At 38.8% G+C, this 19,359-nt stretch overlaps 2 protein-coding genes across 2 annotated transcripts; both read left to right on the forward strand.

The window, feature by feature from the left end:
- The first annotated feature begins 4,224 nt into the window (after nucleotides 1–4,224).
- LOC137657244 (aggrecan core protein-like) lies at nucleotides 4,225–5,433 on the forward strand. Its single transcript, XM_068391583.1, has one exon. The coding sequence runs from the start codon at nucleotides 4,225–4,227 to the stop codon at nucleotides 5,431–5,433; it is 1,209 nt and encodes a 402-aa protein (XP_068247684.1).
- An 859-nt stretch (nucleotides 5,434–6,292) lies between these two features.
- On the forward strand, nucleotides 6,293–15,741 carry LOC137657245 (mucin-19-like). Its single transcript, XM_068391584.1, has 9 exons — nucleotides 6,293–6,529; nucleotides 6,773–7,483; nucleotides 7,592–8,317; nucleotides 8,411–10,111; nucleotides 10,205–10,657; nucleotides 10,813–11,250; nucleotides 11,359–11,850; nucleotides 11,983–12,864; nucleotides 12,958–15,741. Exons 1-9 carry the CDS (start codon nucleotides 6,293–6,295, stop codon nucleotides 15,739–15,741), a joined length of 8,424 nt encoding a protein of 2,807 aa, XP_068247685.1.
- Nucleotides 15,742–19,359: the final 3,618 nt, after the last annotated feature.

Here is a 19,359-nt window from a genome sequence, read left to right on the forward strand (position 1 = left end):
TAGCAGGACAAAAACGATCGATAGGGAACCAGTGGTTTATGATTGAGGATCTGGAAATTATCAACATATAATTATTAACAGTAAGCAAAGCAGAAAATGCAGACAAAACAGAGGAATCGTTATATGAAAGATTCAACAGCATAGAAAGAACAGAGACAGCAGAGGGCATCATCATCATCATCATTATTATTATTATCATTACTTGATAAGCTACAACCCTAGTTGAAAAACCAGGATGCTATGAGCCCAGGAGCTCCAACAGGGAAAATAACCCATTGAGGAAAGTAAACAAGTAAAAATAAAATATTTTAAGAACAGTAACATTAAAATAAATATTTCATATATAAACTATAAAATACTTTAACAAGAGAAGAGGAATAAGATGGAATAGTGTGCCGGAGTGTACCCTCAAGCAAAAGAACTCTAACCCAAGACAGTGGAAGACCATGGTTTAGAAGCTATGGCACTACCCAAGAATAGAGGACAATGGTTTGATTTTGGAGTGTCCTTCTCCTAGAAGAGTAGCATACCATAGCTAGAGTGTCTTTTCTACCCTTACCAAAAGAAAAGTAGCCACTGAACAATTACAGTGCAGCAGTTAACCCCTTGGGTGAAGAAGAATTGTTTGGTATTCTCAGTGATGTCAGGTGTATGGGGACAGAGGAGAATCTGCAAAGAATAGGCCAGACTATTCGCAGTGTGTGTGTGTGTGTGTGTGTGTGTGTGTGTGTGTGTGTGTGTGTGTAGGCAAAGGGAAAGTGAACCGTAACTAGAGAGAAGGATCAAATGTAGTACCGTCAGGCCAGTCAAAGGACCCAATTACTCTCTAGTGGTAGTATCTCAACGGGTGGCTGGTGCTCTGACCAACCTACTACCTACAATAATTAATAATTAATAATAAACACAGCAACGGAGAAACAATAAAAGAAGAAAAAGAGGATGGAAAGAAGAATCACCCAGGATTATTGAAAGGAAAGCCTAGAAAAATATGCATGTTTTTTGAGAAATGGTTTCTGTAAAAAAAAAAGGTCAGTCATGCATATTGCTCCACACACGCAGTCAGGAAGATAAATTTAGCCTTCAGAGAAACATTGCAGTGCAAATTCTACAAAGATGGCAGGTGCAGGCATGGAAATGAATGCAAATATGGGCACTGGCAGAAAGTTAGATAGTATAATGAATAATATAAAATCTGGACAAAATATATGTCGAGATTACGTGGTCTGCAAAAGAGGACAAACCTGCAAGTTCAACCATAATAACGAAAGAAAGAAACTATGTCAGGATAAGGAGGAAAAAAGAGTAAGGTAATTGTAATAAGGAAAAAGTAATGTGAAAAAAAAAGTATGGAAAACAAGATTAATTCCTCAAGGTTCAAATTGGAGGAAATAGGGAAAATAAATCATGAAAAGAGTAAAAAAAGAACAGAGAGAACACTGGCACACCCCAAACAGTCCAAGGGATGGGTAACCTTATACCACAGATTGGCAAGTCAGAATACGACATTCCCTGTAGAAAATGAAGAGGAAAGTACAAACAAAAAGAGAGGGAAAACTAAAAGAAATTTTTTTATAAAGCATTTATGATATATTCAATTGCAAAGTGGATATATAATAAAAATAATGCCATTTCAAGATCTGGTAAAATATTGATTGATATGGTAAAAGTCCAATATAATAACTGCTAATGGTAACTGGAGATGTAAAGGAACCTTGACCACAGTGGAAAAGGATAAGAAATCAGTAATCGGTTATCACTATTAAGAGATGAGGATGAAGGTATTCACAGCAAGACAATATATGGAGATAAAGTAATAATCCTTTATAAGATATTAAAAGATCATGTATTTAGATCACTATGCAAGATGAATTGGGTGATGCTGAACAAGACGATGAAGTGCAAGTCCACAAAGATAAAAAAAAAAGAGGATTAGTGGAGATTTCCAAAGAAAAAGGGCGTCATAAGAATAATGTATTCAAAATGGTAAAAAAAAAGTGATGGAAATAATAATAATATGTAGTGCTGAACAGACAAACAGGAAAAAACAAAAAGTCCAAATGATTAAGAAAATTCATGAAACTTAAAAGTATCATCCAAAAAAAATGGAATAATCTTGGAAACAGAAAACAAAGAGATCAAGATAAAAACTAAACTTCAGGAGAGCCTCATAGCCTCATACATACGAGAAGAGAAACAAAAAAAGAGGGAGGTCTAAGAATAATCAAAGTAGAGGATATCAAAGGAAAAGGAAGAACAAACAGCACAGTTTTTCAAGAATTCAAAAAGAAAGTTGATAGAAAAAACTCCTGTAACTATAAATCCATCAAGGAAAAGGATGGAGAAATAATAGAGGAAATTGAAGCAATAAAGAAAAAAATATGAATAATTCTGCAGATTTCTGTTTAAGCCAAAAACTCCCCAGAGTAAAGGAGAGTTCGTGAAAGAAGAAATCAACATATTGTTTGATGAATGGTTGTCTGATAGTGAGAGTGTGATATCCAGCAAAGCAGAAAAAAAAGTTAGTGAGAAGTACAAGCCATGGAGAAAAAAAAAAAAGCCTGAAGGACATGTACACAACGAACAAACAACTAACTATTTAACAATGTTATGATAAGAATGATGGGAAAAGATATAACATCAAGTCTGATGTTGATTCTAACTGAAATAGATGAAAATATATGTGCTGTAACCAGGAAGAATGGGAGGTGTTAATACTAATACTTAAAAAGGGAAATAGGATGGATTTAGAAAACTAAAAAGGATTACAAGCACAATTCACAAGATATTTCAGAAAATAAGATTGGAAAAATCAAAGGAAGAGATGAGTAAGTTCCAATGTGGAGGCATTGAAGGATCAACATACATATGATATTGTGATGCATATAAATCCTTCGATAAGCTAGATCTGAAATATTGCATTAAGGAGAAGGGAAAAGTGATAGGATGGAAGGAAGCACCGGGAGTGAAGAAAATGAATGAAAAAATTACAGCAGCCATTAACTGTCTTACAGAAACGAAACAGAAAACATTGATACTGAAAGAAAAGTAAGACAAGGAACTATATTTGGACCCAAGCTACGCTTTATATTGACTGACAAAGTGAATAGCACCAGTAAAAAAATATAACGTTGATAAGGAATTACTTAAATTGAATACCTGGCATTTGTAGATTATATTGTGTTTCCCACAAGAAGGATTAGAATGTACTATGAGTAACCGCCATAGCTTGGAGATCTTAAAAATTTTCACAATCAGTACCAATCAAACAAAAAATATGGTTTATTAATAATTAATAAAGACAACAAAAAGAAAGAAGAGATTAAAACAAAAGTGAATAATTGACCGGTTAGTATAGTTAAAGAATATAAGTCTGGGAGAATGATACAGAGAAAGGAAACAAAGAAGTGAGCACCAGTAAGAAAAGCCAAATACGAAAATAGGGAGACGAAAAAAAGTAGGAAAAATTACATTGGAAGTGAGAAACCAAATATATGAAACAGTGGTGATACAAACAATATTTTCTAATGGAGAGACCTGGAGTGAAATGAGAGTTGAAGATATGAAAGATCTGGAAAACCTTCAATACAGGATAAGAAATGTCTATGAACAACCAGCAAGTACTCCATAATGGGGCATCTTGCAGAAACAGGAATATGGCTAGTGTCTTGCAGAATAGACTACAAATATATAATGCTCTTCCATAACATCATAAACTCTAACGAAATGAGGTAAATCAAAGAGATAATTGAAGATTAATTGAAGAAGCCCTATAGAAAGTGCCCGAGCAATAGCATTAAAGAAACTGATTGTAAATTTGGCGTGGACATGGAAGAAATAAGAAGTTGGAGGAAAAGAACCCTGAAAAAAAAATTAAGAAAAGATAGAGGAAACTATTAAAGAAAATAAAGGAATGAAAAAAAATTAGATTCATAGAGGGAAATGTACCACAGCCTTATATCCTACCATTCACCATGGAAGAACTAAATATGGCAATGAAATTTCTTGAAACTGGGAAGGCAGCTGGATTAGATGGAATTACAGTAGAAACTTGGAAGGAAGCCAAAATAGATGGAATTCCAGTATAAACTGGGAAGGCAGTTGAATTAGATGGAATTACAATAGAAACTTGAAAGACAACTGAATTAGATGGAATTACAATAGAAACTAGGAAAGCAGCTGGATTAGATGGAATTACAGTAGAAACTAAGAAGGCAGCTGGATTAGATGGAATTCCCCCTAGAAACTTGGAAGGCACCTGGATTAGATGGAATCACAGTAGAAACTAGGAAGGCCGCCAAATTAGATGGAATCACAGTAGAAACTAGGAAGGTCACAAAATTAGATGGAATTACAGTAGTAAATGGGAAGGAAGCTGGATTAGATGGAATCACAGTAGAAACTAGGAAGGCCGCCAAATTAGATGGAATCACAGTAGAAACTAGGAAGGTCAAAAAATTAGATGGAATTACAGTAGAAAATGGGAAGGAAGCTGGATTAGATGGAATTACAGTAGAAAATGGGAAGGAAGCTGGATTAGATGGAATCACAGTAGAAACTAGGAAGGCCGCCAAATTAGATGGAATCACAGTAGAAACTAGGAAGGTCACAAAATTAGATGGAATTACAGTAGAAAATGGGAAGGAAGCTGGATTAGATGGAATTACAGTAGAAAATGGGAAGGAAGCTGGATTAGATGGAATCACAGTAGAAACTAGGAAGGCCGCCAAATTAGATGGAATCACAGTAGAAACTAGGAAGGTCACAAAATTAGATGGAATTACAGTAGAAAATGGGAAGGAAGCTGGATTAGATGGAATTACAGTAGAAAATGGGAAGGAAGCTGGATTAGATGGAATCACAGTAGAAACTAGGAAGGCCGCCAAATTAGATGGAATCACAGTAGAAACTAGGAAGGTCACAAAATTAGATGGAATTACAGTAGAAAATGGGAAGGAAGCTGGATTAGATGGAATTACAGTAGAAAATGGGAAGGAAGCTGGATTAGATGGAATCACAGTAGAAACTAGGAAGGCCGCCAAATTAGATGGAATCACAGTAGAAACTAGGAAGGTCGCAAAATTAGATGGAATTACAGTAGAAAATGGGAAGGAAGCTGGATTAGATGGAATTACAGTAGAAAATGGGAAGGAAGCTGGATTAGATGGAATCACAGTAGAAACTAGGAAGGCCGCCAAATTAGATGGAATTACAGTAGAAACTAGGAAGGTCGCAAAATTAGATGGAATTACAGTAGAAAATGGGAAGGAAGCTGGATTAGATGGAATTACAGTAGAAAATGGGAAGGAAGCTGGATTAGATGGAATCACAGTAGAAACTAGGAAGGCCGCCAAATTAGATGGAATTACAGTAGAAAATGGGAAGGAAGCTGGATTAGATGGAATTACAGTAGAAACTAGAAAGGCAACGAGATAAGATGGAATTAAAGTAGAAACTAGGAAGGTCGCGAAATTAGATGGAATTACAGTAGAAAATGGGAAGGAAGCTGGATTAGATGGAATTACTGTAGAAACTAGAAAGGCAACGAGATAAGATGGAATTAAAGTAGAAACTAGGAAGGTCGCGAAATTAGATGGAATTACAGTAGAAAATGGGAAAGAAGCTGGATTAGATGGAATCACAGTAGAAACTAGGAAGGCCGCCAAATTAGATGGAATTACAGTAGAAAATGGGAAGGAAGCTGGATTAGATGGAATTACAGTAGAAACTAGAAAGGCAACGAGATAAGATGGAATTAAAGTAGAAACTAGGAAGGTCGCGAAATTAGATGGAATTACAGTAGAAAATGGGAAGGAAGCTGGATTAGATGGAATTACAGTAGAAACTAGAAAGGCAACGAGATAAGATGGAATTAAAGTAGAAACTAGGAAGGTCGCGAAATTAGATGGAATTACAGTAGAAAATGGGAAGGAAGCTGGATTAGATGGAATTACTGTAGAAACTAGAAAGGCAACGAGATAAGATGGAATTAAAGTAGAAACTAGGAAGGTCGCGAAATTAGATGGAATTACAGTAGAAAATGGGAAGGAAGCTGGATTAGATGGATTTACAGTAGAAAATAGGAAGGCAACCAGATAAGATGGAATTACAGTAGAAACTAGGAAGGTCGCAAAATTAGATGGAATTACAGTAGAAAATGGGAAGGAAATTGGATTAGATGGAATTACAGTAGAAACTAGGAAGGTCGCAAAATTAAATGGAATTACAGTAGAAAATGGGAAGGAAGCCAGATTAGTTGGAATTACAGTAGAAACTAGGAAGGCATCTGGAGTAGATGGAATTCCCCCTAGAAACTGGGAGGGCACCTGGATTAGATGGAATTTCAGTAGAAACTAGGAAGGCAGCAAGATTAAATGGAATTACAGTAGAAACTCGGAAGGAAGCTGGATTAGATGGAATTAAGATAGAATCTTGGAATACAGCTGCATTAGATGGAATTACAGTAGATACTAGAAAGGCAGTTGGATTAGATAGAATTAAGATAGAATCTTGGAAGACAGCTGGATTAGATGTAATTACAGTAGAAACTAGGAAGGCAGCTGGATTAGATGGAATTCCCCCTAGAAACTTGGAGGGCACCTGGATTAGATGGAATTACAGTAGAAACTAGGAAGGCCGCCAAATTAGATGGAATGGAAGTAGAAACTAGGAAGGCAGCTCGATTAGATGGAATTACTGTAGAGTATTAGATGGAATTACTGTAGAAACTAGGAAGAAAGGTAGATTAGATGTAATTACAGTATAAACTGGGAAGGCAGCCAGATTAGATGGAATTGCAGTAGAAAATGGGAACGAACCTGGATTAGATGGAATTACAATAGAAACTAGGAAGGCAGTCAGATTAGATGGAATTACATTAGAAAATGGGAAGAAAGCTGGATTAGATGGAATTACAGTAAGAACTAGGAAGGCAGCCAGATTAGATGGAATTATAGTAGAAAATGGAAGGGCAGCTGGATTAGATAGAATTACGGTAAAAACTAGGAAGGCAACTAAATTAGATGGAATTACAGTGGCAACTGGGAGGGCAGCCACTTTAGATGGAATTACAGTAGAAAATGGGAAGGCGTCCGGAGTAGATGGAATTTCATTAGAAACTAGGAAGGCAGCTGGATTAGATGGAATTACAGTAGAAACTTGGAAGGAAGCCAAAATAGATGGAATTACAGTAGAAAATGGGAAGGCGTCTGGAGTAGATGGAATTTCATTAGAAACTAGGAAGACAGCTGGACTAGATGGAATTTCATTAGAAACTAGGAAGACAGCTGGACTAGATGGAATTACAGTAGAAACTTGGAAGGAAGCCAAAATAGATGGAATTACAGTAGAAAATGGGAAGGCGTCTGGAGTAGATGGAATTTCATTAGAAACTAGGAAGGCAGCTGGATTAGATGGAATTACAGTAGAAACTTGGAAGGAAGCCAAAATAGATGGAATTACAGTAGAAAATGGGAAGGCGTCTGGAGTAGATGGAATTTCATGAGAAACTAGGAAGACAGCTGGACTAGATGGAATTTCATTAGAAACTAGGAAGACAGCTGGACTAGATGGAATTACAGTAGAAACTTGGAAGGAAGCCAAAATAGATGGAATTACAGTAGAAAATGGGAAGGTGTCTGGAGTAGATGGAATTTCATTAGAAACTAGGAAGACAGCTGGATTAGATGGAATTACAGTAGAAACTTGGAAGGAAGCCAAAATAGATGGAATTACAGTAGAAAATGGGAAGGCGTCTGGAGTAGAGGGAATTTCATTAGAAACTAGGAAGGCAGCTGGATTAGATGGAATTACAGTAGAAACTTGGAAGGAAGCCAAAATAGATGGAATTACAGTAGAAAATGGGAAGGCGTCTGGAGTAGATGGAATTTCATTAGAAACTAGGAAGACAGCTGGACTAGATGGAATTTCATTAGAAACTAGGAGGACAGCTGGACTAGATGGAATTACAGTAGAAACTTGGAAGGAAGCCAAAATATATGGAATTACAGTAGAAAAGGGGAAGGCGTCTGGAGTAGATGGAATTTCATTAGAAACTAGGAAGGCAGCTGGATTAGATGGAATTACAGTAGAAACTTGGAAGGAAGCCAAAATAGATGGAATTACAGTAGAAAATGGGGAGGCGTCTGGAGTAGATGGAATTTCATTAGAAACTAGGAAGGCAGCTGGATTAGATGGAATTACAGTAGAAACTTGGAAGGAAGCCAAAATAGATGGAATTACAGTAGAAAATGGGGAGGCGTCTGGAGTAGATGGAATTTCATTAGAAACTAGGAAGGCAGCTGGATTAGATGGAATTACAGTAGAAACTTGGAAGGAAGCCAAAATAGATGGAATTACAGTAGAAACTTGGAAGGAAGCCAAAATAGATGGAATTACAGTAGAAACTTGGAAGGAAGCCAAAATAGATGGAATTACAGTAGAAAATGGGAAGGCGTCTGGAGTAGATGGAATTTCATTAGAAACTAGGAAGGCAGCTGGATTAGATGGAATTACAGTAGAAACTTGGAAGGAAGCCAAAATAGATGGAATTACAGTAGAAAATGGGAAGGCGTCTGGAGTAGATGGAATTTCATTAGAAACTAGGAAGACAGCTGGACTAGATGGAATTACAGTAGAAACTTGGAAGGAAGCCAAAATAGATGGAATTACAGTAGAAAATGGGAAGGCGTCTGGAGTAGAGGGAATTTCATTAGAAACTAGGAAGGCAGCTGGATTAAATGGAATTACAGTAGAAACTTGGAAGGAAGCCAAAATAGATGGAATTACAGTAGAAAAAAGGAAGGCGTCTGGAGTAGATGGAATTTCATTAGAAACTAGGAAGACAGCTGGACTAGATGGAATTACAGTAGAAACTTGGAAGGAAGCCAAAATAGATGGAATTACAGTAGAAAATGGGAAGGAAGCTGGATTAGATGGAATTACAGTAGAAAATGGGAAGGAAGCTGGATTAGATGGAATCACAGTAGAAACTAGGAAGGCCGCCAAATTAGATGGAATCACAGTAGAAACTAGGAAGGTCACAAAATTAGATGGAATTACAGTAGAAAATGGGAAGGAAGCTGGATTAGATGGAATTACAGTAGAAAATGGGAAGGAAGCTGGATTAGATGGAATCACAGTAGAAACTAGGAAGGCCGCCAAATTAGATGGAATCACAGTAGAAACTAGGAAGGTCAAAAAATTAGATGGAATTACAGTAGAAAATGGGAAGGAAGCTGGATTAGATGGAATTACAGTAGAAAATGGGAAGGAAGCTGGATTAGATGGAATCACAGTAGAAACTAGGAAGGCCGCCAAATTAGATGGAATCACAGTAGAAACTAGGAAGGTCACAAAATTAGATGGAATTACAGTAGAAAATGGGAAGGAAGCTGGATTAGATGGAATTACAGTAGAAAATAGGAAGGAAGCTGGATTAGATGGAATCACAGTAGAAACTAGGAAGGCCGCCAAATTAGATGGAATCACAGTAGAAACTAGGAAGGTCACAAAATTAGATGGAATTACAGTAGAAAATGGGAAGGAAGCTGGATTAGATGGAATCACAGTAGAAACTAGGAAGGCCGCCAAATTAGATGGAATCACAGTAGAAACTAGGAAGGTCAAAAAATTAGATGGAATTACAGTAGAAAATGGGAAGGAAGCTGGATTAGATGGAATTACAGTAGAAAATGGGAAGGAAGCTGGATTAGATGGAATCACAGTAGAAACTAGGAAGGCCGCCAAATTAGATGGAATCACAGTAGAAACTAGGAAGGTCACAAAATTAGATGGAATTACAGTAGAAAATGGGAAGGAAGCTGGATTAGATGGAATTACAGTAGAAAATGGGAAGGAAGCTGGATTAGATGGAATCACAGTAGAGACTAGGAAGGCCGCCAAATTAGATGGAATCACAGTAGAAACTAGGAAGGTCACAAAATTAGATGGAATTACAGTAGAAAATGGGAAGGAAGCTGGATTAGATGGAATTACAGTAGAAAATGGGAAGGAAGCTGGATTAGATGGAATCACAGTAGAAACTAGGAAGGCCGCCAAATTAGATGGAATTACAGTAGAAAATGGGAAGGAAGCTGGATTAGATGGAATTACAGTAGAAACTAGAAAGGCAACGAGATAAGATGGAATTAAAGTAGAAACTAGGAAGGTCGCGAAATTAGATGGAATTACAGTAGAAAATGGGAAGGAAGCTGGATTAGATGGAATCACAGTAGAAACTAGGAAGGCCGTCAAATTAGATGGAATTACAGTAGAAACTAGGAAGGTCGCAAAATTAGATGGAATTACAGTAGAAAATGGGAAGGAAGCTGGATTAGATGGAATTACAGTAGAAAATGGGAAGGAAGCTGGATTAGATGGAATTTCAGTAGAAACTAGGAAGGCAGCAAGATTAAATGGAATTACAGTAGAAACTCGGAAGGAAGCTGGATTAGATGGAATTAAGATAGAATCTTGGAATACAGCTGCATTAGATGGAATTACAGTAGATACTAGAAAGGCAGTTGGATTAGATGGAATTAAGATAGAATCTTGGAAGACAGCTGGATTAGATGTAATTACAGTAGAAACTAGGAAGGCAGCTGGATTAGATGGAATTCCCCTAGAAACTTGGAGGGCACCTGGATTAGATGGAATTACAGTAAAAACTAGGAAGGCCGCCAAATTAGATGGAATGGAAGTAGAAACTAGGAAGGCAGCTCGATTAGATGGAATTACTGTAGAGTATTAGATGGAATTACTGTAGAAACTAGGAAGAAAGGTAGATTAGATGTAATTACAGTATAAACTGGGAAGGCAGCCAGATTAGATGGAATTGCAGTAGAAAATGGGAACGAACCTGGATTAGATGGAATTACAATAGAAACTAGGAAGGCAGTCAGATTAGATGGAATTACATTAGAAAATAGGAAGAAAGCTGGATTAGATGGAATTACAGTAAGAACTAGGAAGGCAGCCAGATTAGATGGAATTATAGTAGAAAATGGAAGGGCAGCTGGATTAGATAGAATTACGGTAAAAACTAGGAAGGCAACTAAATTAGATGGAATTACAGTGGCAACTGGGAGGGCAGCCACTTTAGATGGAATTACAGTAGAAAATGGGAAGGCGTCTGGAGTAGATGGAATTTCATTAGAAACTAGGAAGGCAGCTGGATTAGATGGAATTACAGTAGAAACTTGGAAGGAAGCCAAAATAGATGGAATTACAGTAGAAAATGGGAAGGCGTCTGGAGTAGATGGAATTTCATGAGAAACTAGGAAGACAGCTGGACTAGATGGAATTTCATTAGAAACTAGGAAGACAGCTGGACTAGATGGAATTACAGTAAAAACTTGGAAGGAAGCCAAAATAGATGGAATTACAGTAGAAAATGGGAAGGTGTCTGGAGTAGATGGAATTTCATTAGAAACTAGGAAGGCAGCTGGATTAGATGGAATTACAGTAGAAACTTGGAAGGAAGCCAAAATAGATGGAATTACAGTAGAAAATGGGAAGGCGTCTGGAGTAGAGGGAATTTCATTAGAAACTAGGAAGGCAGCTGGATTAGATGGAATTACAGTAGAAACTTGGAAGGAAGCCAAAATAGATGGAATTACAGTAGAAAATGGGAAGGCGTCTGGAGTAGATGGAATTTCATTAGAAACTAGGACGACAGCTGGACTAGATGGAATTACAGTAGAAACTTGGAAGGAAGCCAAAATAGATGGAATTACAGTAGAAAATGGGAAGGCGTCTGGAGTAGATGGAATTTCATTAGAAACTAGGAAGGCAGCTGGATTAGATGGAATTACAGTAGAAACTTGGAAGGAAGCCAAAATAGATGGAATTACAGTAGAAAATGGGAAGGCGTCTGGAGTAGATGGAATTTCATGAGAAACTAGGAAGACAGCTGGACTAGATGGAATTTCATTAGAAACTAGGAAGACAGCTGGACTAGATGGAATTACAGTAGAAACTTGGAAGGAAGCCAAAATAGATGGAATTACAGTAGAAAATGGGAAGGTGTCTGGAGTAGATGGAATTTCATTAGAAACTAGGAAGGCAGCTGGATTAGATGGAATTACAGTAGAAACTTGGAAGGAAGCCAAAATAGATGGAATTACAGTAGAAAATGGGAAGGCGTCTGGAGTAGAGGGAATTTCATTAGAAACTAGGAAGGCAGCTGGATTAGATGGAATTACAGTAGAAACTTGGAAGGAAGCCAAAATAGATGGAATTACAGTAGAAAATGGGAAGGCGTCTGGAGTAGATGGAATTTCATTAGAAACTAGGAAGACAGCTGGACTAGATGGAATTTCATTAGAAACTAGGAAGACAGCTGGACTAGATGGAATTACAGTAGAAACTTGGAAGGAAGCCAAAATAGATGGAATTACAGTAGAAAAGGGGAAGGCGTCTGGAGTAGATGGAATTTCATTAGAAACTAGGAAGGCAGCTGGATTAGATGGAATTACAGTAGAAACTTGGAAGGAAGCCAAAATAGATGGAATTACAGTAGAAAATGGGAAGGCGTCTGGAGTAGATGGAATTTCATTAGAAACTAGGAAGACAGCTGGACTAGATGGAATTTCATTAGAAACTAGGAAGACAGCTGGACTAGATGGAATTACAGTAGAAACTTGGAAGGAAGCCAAAATAGATGGAATTACAGTAGAAAATGGGAAGGCGTCTGGAGTAGATGGAATTTCATTAGAAACTAGGAAGGCAGCTGGATTAGATGGAATTACAGTAGAAACTTGGAAGGAAGCCAAAATAGATGGAATTACAGTAGAAAATGGGAAGGCGTCTGGAGTAGATGGAATTTCATTAGAAACTAGGAAGGCAGCTGGATTAGATGGAATTACAGTAGAAACTTGGAAGGAAGCCAAAATAGATGGAATTACAGTAGAAACTTGGAAGGAAGCCAAAATAGATGGAATTACAGTAGAAACTTGGAAGGAAGCCAAAATAGATGGAATTACAGTAGAAAATGGGAAGGCGTCTGGAGTAGATGGAATTTCATTAAAAACTAGGAAGGCAGCTGGATTAGATGGAATTACAGTAGAAACTTGGAAGGAAGCCAAAATAGATGGAATTACAGTAGAAAATGGGAAGGCGTCTGGAGTAGATGGAATTTCATTAGAAACTAGGAAGACAGCTGGACTAGATGGAATTACAGTAGAAACTTGGAAGGAAGCCAAAATAGATGGAATTACAGTAGAAAATGGGAAGGCGTCTGGAGTAGAGGGAATTTCATTAGAAACTAGGAAGGCAGCTGGATTAAATGGAATTACAGTAGAAACTTGGAAGGAAGCCAAAATAGATGGAATTACAGTAGAAAATGGGAAGGCGTCTGGAGTAGATGGAATTTCATTAGAAACTAGGAAGACAGCTGGACTAGGTGAAATTTCATTAGAAACTAGGAAGACAGCTGGACTAGGTGGAATTTCATTAGAAACTAGGAAGACAGCTGGACTAGGTGGAATTTCATTAGAAACTAGGAAGACAGCTGGACTAGATGGAATTACAGTAGAAACTTGGAAGGAAGCTAAAATAGATGGAATTACAGTAGAAAATGGGAAGGCGTCTGGAGTAGATGGAATTTCATTAGAAACTAGGAAGGCAGCTGGATTAGATGGAATTACAGTAGAAACTTGGAAGGAAGCTAAAATAGATGGAATTACAGTAGAAAATGGGAAGGCGTCTGGAGTAGATGGAATTTCATTAGAAACTAGGAAGACAGCTGGACTAGATGGAATTACAGTAGAAACTTGGAAGGAAGCCAAAATAGATGGAATTACAGTAGAAAATGGGAAGGCGTCTGGAGTAGAGGGAATTTCATTAGAAACTAGGAAGACAGCTGGACTAGATGGAATTACAGTAGAAACTTGGAAGGAAGCCAAAATAGATGGAATTACAGTAGAAAATGGGAAGGCGTCTGGAGTAGAGGGAATTTCATTAGAAACTAGGAAGACAGCTGGACTAGATGGAATTACAGTAGAAACTTGGAAGGAAGCCAAAATAGATGGAATTACAGTAGAAAATGGGAAGGCGTCTGGAGTAGAGGGAATTTCATTAGAAACTAGGAAGACAGCTGGACTAGATGGAATTACAGTAGAAACTTGGAAGGAAGCCAAAATAGATGGAATTACAGTAGAAAATGGGAAGGCGTCTGGAGTAGAGGGAATTTCATTAGAAACTAGGAAGGCAGCTGGATTAGATGGAATTACAGTAGAAACTTGGAAGGAAGCCAAAATAGATGGAATTACAGTAGAAAATGGGAAGGCGTCTGGAGTAGATGGAATTTCATTAGAAACTAGGAAGACAGCTGGACTAGGTGGAATTTCATTAGAAACTAGGAAGACAGCTGGACTAGGTGGAATTTCATTAGAAACTAGGAAGACAGCTGGACTAGATGGAATTACAGTAGAAACTTGGAAGGAAGCCAAAATAGATGGAATTACAGTAGAAAATGGGAAGGCGTCTGGAGTAGATGGAATTTCATTAGAAACTAGGAAGACAGCTGGACTAGATGGAATTTCATTAGAAACTAGGAAGACAGCTGGACTAGATGGAATTACAGTAGAAACTTGGAAGGAAGCCAAAATAGATGGAATTACAGTAGAAAATGGGAAGGCGTCTGGAGTAGATGGAATTTCATTAGAAACTAGGAAGGCAGCTGGATTAGATGGAATTACAGTAGAAACTTGGAAGGAAGCCAAAATAGATGGAATTACAGTAGAAAATGGGAAGGCGTCTGGAGTAGATGGAATTTCATTAGAAACTAGGAAGACAGCTGGACTAGATGGAATTACAGTAGAAACTTGGAAGGAAGCCAAAATAGATGGAATTACTGTAGAAAATGGGAAGGCGTCTGGAGTAGAGGGAATTTCATTAGAAACTAGGAAGGCAGCTGGATTAGATGGAATTACAGTAGAAACTTGGAAGGAAGCTAAAATAGATGGAATTACAGTAGAAAATGGGAAGGCGTCTGGAGTAGATGGAATTTCATTAGAAACTAGGAAGACAGCTGGACTAGGTGGAATTTCATTAGAAACTAGGAAGACAGCTGGACTAGGTGGAATTTCATTAGAAACTAGGAAGACAGCTGGACTAGATGGAATTACAGTAGAAACTTGGAAGGAAGCTAAAATAGATGGAATTACAGTAGAAAATGGGAAGGCGTCTGGAGTAGATGGAATTTCATTAGAAACTAGGAAGGCAGCTGGATTAGATGGAATTACAGTAGAAACTTGGAAGGAAGCCAAAATAGATGGAATTACAGTAGAAAATGGGAAGGCGTCTGGAGTAGATGGAATTTCATTAGAAACTAGGAAGACAGCTGCACTAGATGGAATTTCATTAGAAACTAGGAAGACAGCTGGACTAGATGGAATTACAGTAGAAACTAGGAAGGTGGCTGGGTTAGAGGGAATTACAGTAGAAACTAGGAAGGTGGCTGGGTTAGAGGGAATTACAGTAGAAACTAGGAAGGTGGCTGGGTTAGAGGGAATTACAGTAGAAACTGGGAAGGTGGCTGGGTTAGAGGGAATTACAGTAGAAACTAGGAAGGTGGCTGGGTTAGAGGGAATTACAGTAGAAACTAGGAAGGCAGCAAGATTAAACGGAATTACAGTAGAAACTAAGAAGGAAGCTGGATTAGATAGAATTACAGTAGAAACTAGGAAGGTAGACATTAGATGGAATTACAGTAGAAACTACGAAGGCAGCCAGATTAGATAGAATCCCAATAGAAACTGGTAAGGAAGCTGGATTAGATGGAATTACAGTAGAAACTAGGAAGGTAGACAAATTAGATGGAAATATAGGGAAGGCAGCCGGATTAAATAGAATTACAGTAGAAACTGCAAAGCTGGATTACATGGAATTACAGTAGAAATTATCCTACACTTTGGTTGAAAGGACAAAAGAATGGCTCCTTGTGCTATTCAATAATTGTGCAACACCCTATGAAACACCAAAGATATGGAGAAGAACCAAATCAGTAGCAATGCTAAAGCCAGGTAAAGACCATTGGTCTCACAAAAGTTATGGACCAATATCACTGTTATGCATCATATATAAATTATATGAACGTATGATAATGGCACGAATATCTCTAAATGTCAAAGAAAAATTATCACCCAATCTAGCATGATTCCGACCAGGCCGATCCTGCTGCAGTCAGGTTCTGGACTTAACTCAGTACATCAAGGATTTATTTGAGAAGAAACAAATCACTGGGGCAGCTTTGTAGGCCTTACAGCTGCATACGATATTGTCAACCAGCAGAACTCCTTCTAAAAGATGCCCAAACAATTGAAGATGCCAACATAGTACGAATCATAGTCACTCCTTGTAAATCAACTGTTCTTCGTAGAAATGGTCAGCAAGATTAGCAGGTGAAGAACCCAAAAGAACGATCACTCACACAGCTCTGTACTAACTCCCCTTTTATTCAACATTTATACAAATGACCAACCAGAGTTTCAGGATATATGAAGTTTCATATAAACAGACTACCTATACATTGTCACAGTCCCAATCCTTTGAATAAATAGAGGAGAGACTATCATGAGTTTATTATCTCTCTCAGTATGCTCTAAAAAAGGGAACATTAATGGAAACACCAGCAATATGCATGTATGGGCATTCCACCCTAACAATCACATATCTAACCGGACACTGAATACCATATAGGAAAATAAAGAATTAGATAACCACACATATCCAGTATATCTACAGCAGATGTTACTCTTGACAGAACTCTTAGCTTAAGAGAACACACAACCAAACTAAAGAAAAACTATCAAGAAACAACCTGCTTAGCAAATTGGCCCACACCCACTGGGGAGCAGATCCAAATACCCTTAAGCAAACAGCTCTAGCCGTTTGCTATTCTACTGCAAAATATTGTTCACCAGTGTGGGAAATATGTTATTTTCATTAGTAAAATAAATTTTTGAATATACTTACCCGATAATCATGTAGCTGTCAACTCCGTTGCCCGACAGAATTCTACGGAAGGGATACGCCAGCGATCGCTATACAAGAGGGGGGTGTACTCACAAGCGCCACCTGTGGCCAGGTACTGCAGTACTTCTTGTTGACACCACTTCAATTTTTCCTCGGTCCACTGGTTCTATGGGGAGGAAGGGTGGGTCAATTAAATCATGATTATCGGGTAAGTATATTCAAAAATTTATTTTACTAATGAAAATAACATTTTTCAATATTAAACTTACCCGATAATCATGTAGCTGATTCACACCCAGGGAGGTGGGTGAAAACCAGTGTACATGTATATCAAGAAGCTAAGTATCCCGTATTTCATATTATCAGTTATTCAAAATAACAATGAAATTACAAGTACCTGGTAAGGAAGTCGACTTGAGCCATTACTCTGCCTTAAATAAGTTCGTCTTCCTTACTGAGCGCAGCGTTCCTCTTAGGAGGCTGAACAACTCTAAGGTGCTGAAGTATCAAGGGCTGCAACCCATACTAAAGGACCTCATCACAACCTTTAACCTCGGCGCTTCTCAAGAAAGAATTGACCACCCGCCAAATCAACAAGGATGTGGAAGGCTTCTTAGCCGACCGTACAACCCATAAAAAGTATTCAAGAGAAAGGTTAAAAGGTTATGGGATTATGGGAATGTAGTGGCTGAGCCCTCGCCTACTACTGCATTCGTTGCTACGAATGGTCCCAGGGTGTAGCAGTACTCGTAAAGAGACTGGACATCTTTGAGATAGAATGATGCGAACACTGACTTGCTTCTCCAATAGGTTGCATCCATAACACTCTGCAGAGAATGGCTCTGTTTGAAGGCCACTGAAGTAGCCACAGCTCCCACTTCATGTGTCCTTACCTTCAGCAAAGCAAGGTCTTCTTCCTTCAGATGAGAATGTGCTTCCCTAATCAGAAGCCTGAATAGTAAGAAACTGAGTTCTTAGAACTTGGAAAAGAAGGTTTCTTGATAGCACACCATAAGGCTTCTGATTGTCCTCGTAAAGGTTAAGACCTTTTTAGATAGTACCTAAGAGCTCTAACTGGGCAAAGTACTCTCTCCAGTTCATTCCCCACCAAGTTGGACAGGCTTGGGATCTCGAACGACTTAGGCCAAGGACGTGAAGGAAGCTCGTTTAGCAAAAACCGAGCTGCAAGGAACATGTAGCCGTTTCAGATGTGAAAACAATGATCCTGCTGAAGGCGTGGATCTCACTTACTCTTTTAGCTGTTGTCAAGCACACGAGGAAAAGAGTTTTTAATGTGAGGTCCTAAAAAGAGGCTGATTGGAGAGGTTCAAATCTTGATGACATAAGGAACCTTAGGACCACGTCTAGATTCCAGCCTGGAGTGGACAACCGACGTTCCTTTGAGGTCTCAAAAGACCTAGGGAGGTCCTGTAGATCTTTGTTGGTGGAAAGATCCAAGCCTCTGTGGCGGAAAACCGCTGCCAACATACTTCTGTAACCCTTGATCGTAGGAGCTGAAAGGGATCTTACTTTCCTTAGATATAACAGGAAGTCAGCAATCTGGGTTACAGTGGTACTGGTTGAGGAAACTGCATTGGTCTTGTACCAGCTACGGAAGACTTCCCCTTGAGACTGATAGATTCTGAGAGTGGATGTTCTCCTTGCTTTGGCAATCGCTCTGGCTGCCTCCTTCGAAAAGCCCCTAGCTCTTGAGAGTCTTTCGAAAGTCTGAAGGCAGTCAGACGAAGAGCGTGGAGGTTTGGGTGTACCTTCTTTACGTGAGGTAGACGTAGAAGGTTCACTCCTAGAGGAAGAGTCCTGGGAATGTCGACCAGCCATTGCAGTACCTCTAAGAACCATTCTCTCGCGGGCCAGAGCGGAGCCAACCAACGTCAGCCGTGTCCCTATGCGAGAGGAGAACTTCTGAAGTACCCTGTTGACAATCTTGAACGGCGGGAATGCATACAGGTCGAGATGGAACCAATCCAGCAGAAAAGCATCCACGTGAACTGCTGCTGGGTCTGGAATCGGAGAACAATACAACAGGAGTCTCTAGGTTATCGAGGTAGACAACAGATCTATGGTTGGCTGACCCCACAGGGCCCAAAGTCTGCTGCAAACATTCTTGTGAAGGGTCCACTCTGTGGGGATGACCTGACCCTTCCGGATGAGGTGATCTGCCATGACATTCATACCGCCCTGAATGAACCTCGTTACCAGCGTGAGCTTTCGATCTTTAGACCAGATGAGGAGGTCCCTTGCGATCTAGAACAACTTCACGAAAGAGTCCCTCCCTGCTTGAAGATATAAGCCAGGGCTGTGGTGTTGTCAGAGTCCACCTCCACCACTTTGTTAAGCTGGAGGGACTTGAAGTTTATCAAGGCC

This window comes from Palaemon carinicauda, chromosome 18 (assembly GCF_036898095.1).
Source record: "Palaemon carinicauda isolate YSFRI2023 chromosome 18, ASM3689809v2, whole genome shotgun sequence".
Lineage (NCBI taxonomy): Eukaryota > Metazoa > Arthropoda > Malacostraca > Decapoda > Palaemonidae > Palaemon > Palaemon carinicauda.

Coding starts and splice junctions, on each gene's coding strand:
- LOC137657244 (XM_068391583.1), top strand. CDS start 4,225: ATGGAATTCCCCCTAGAAACTTGGAAGGCACCTGGATTAGATGGAATC.
- LOC137657245 (XM_068391584.1), top strand. CDS start 6,293: ATGGAATTCCCCCTAGAAACTGGGAGGGCACCTGGATTAGATGGAATT. Junction 6,530..6,772: donor GGAAGACAGCTGGATTAGAT/GTAATTACAGTA, acceptor TAAACTGGGAAG/GCAGCCAGATTAGATGGAAT. Junction 12,865..12,957: donor CTGGATTAGATGGAATTACA/GTAGAAACTTGG, acceptor GAAACTTGGAAG/GAAGCCAAAATAGATGGAAT.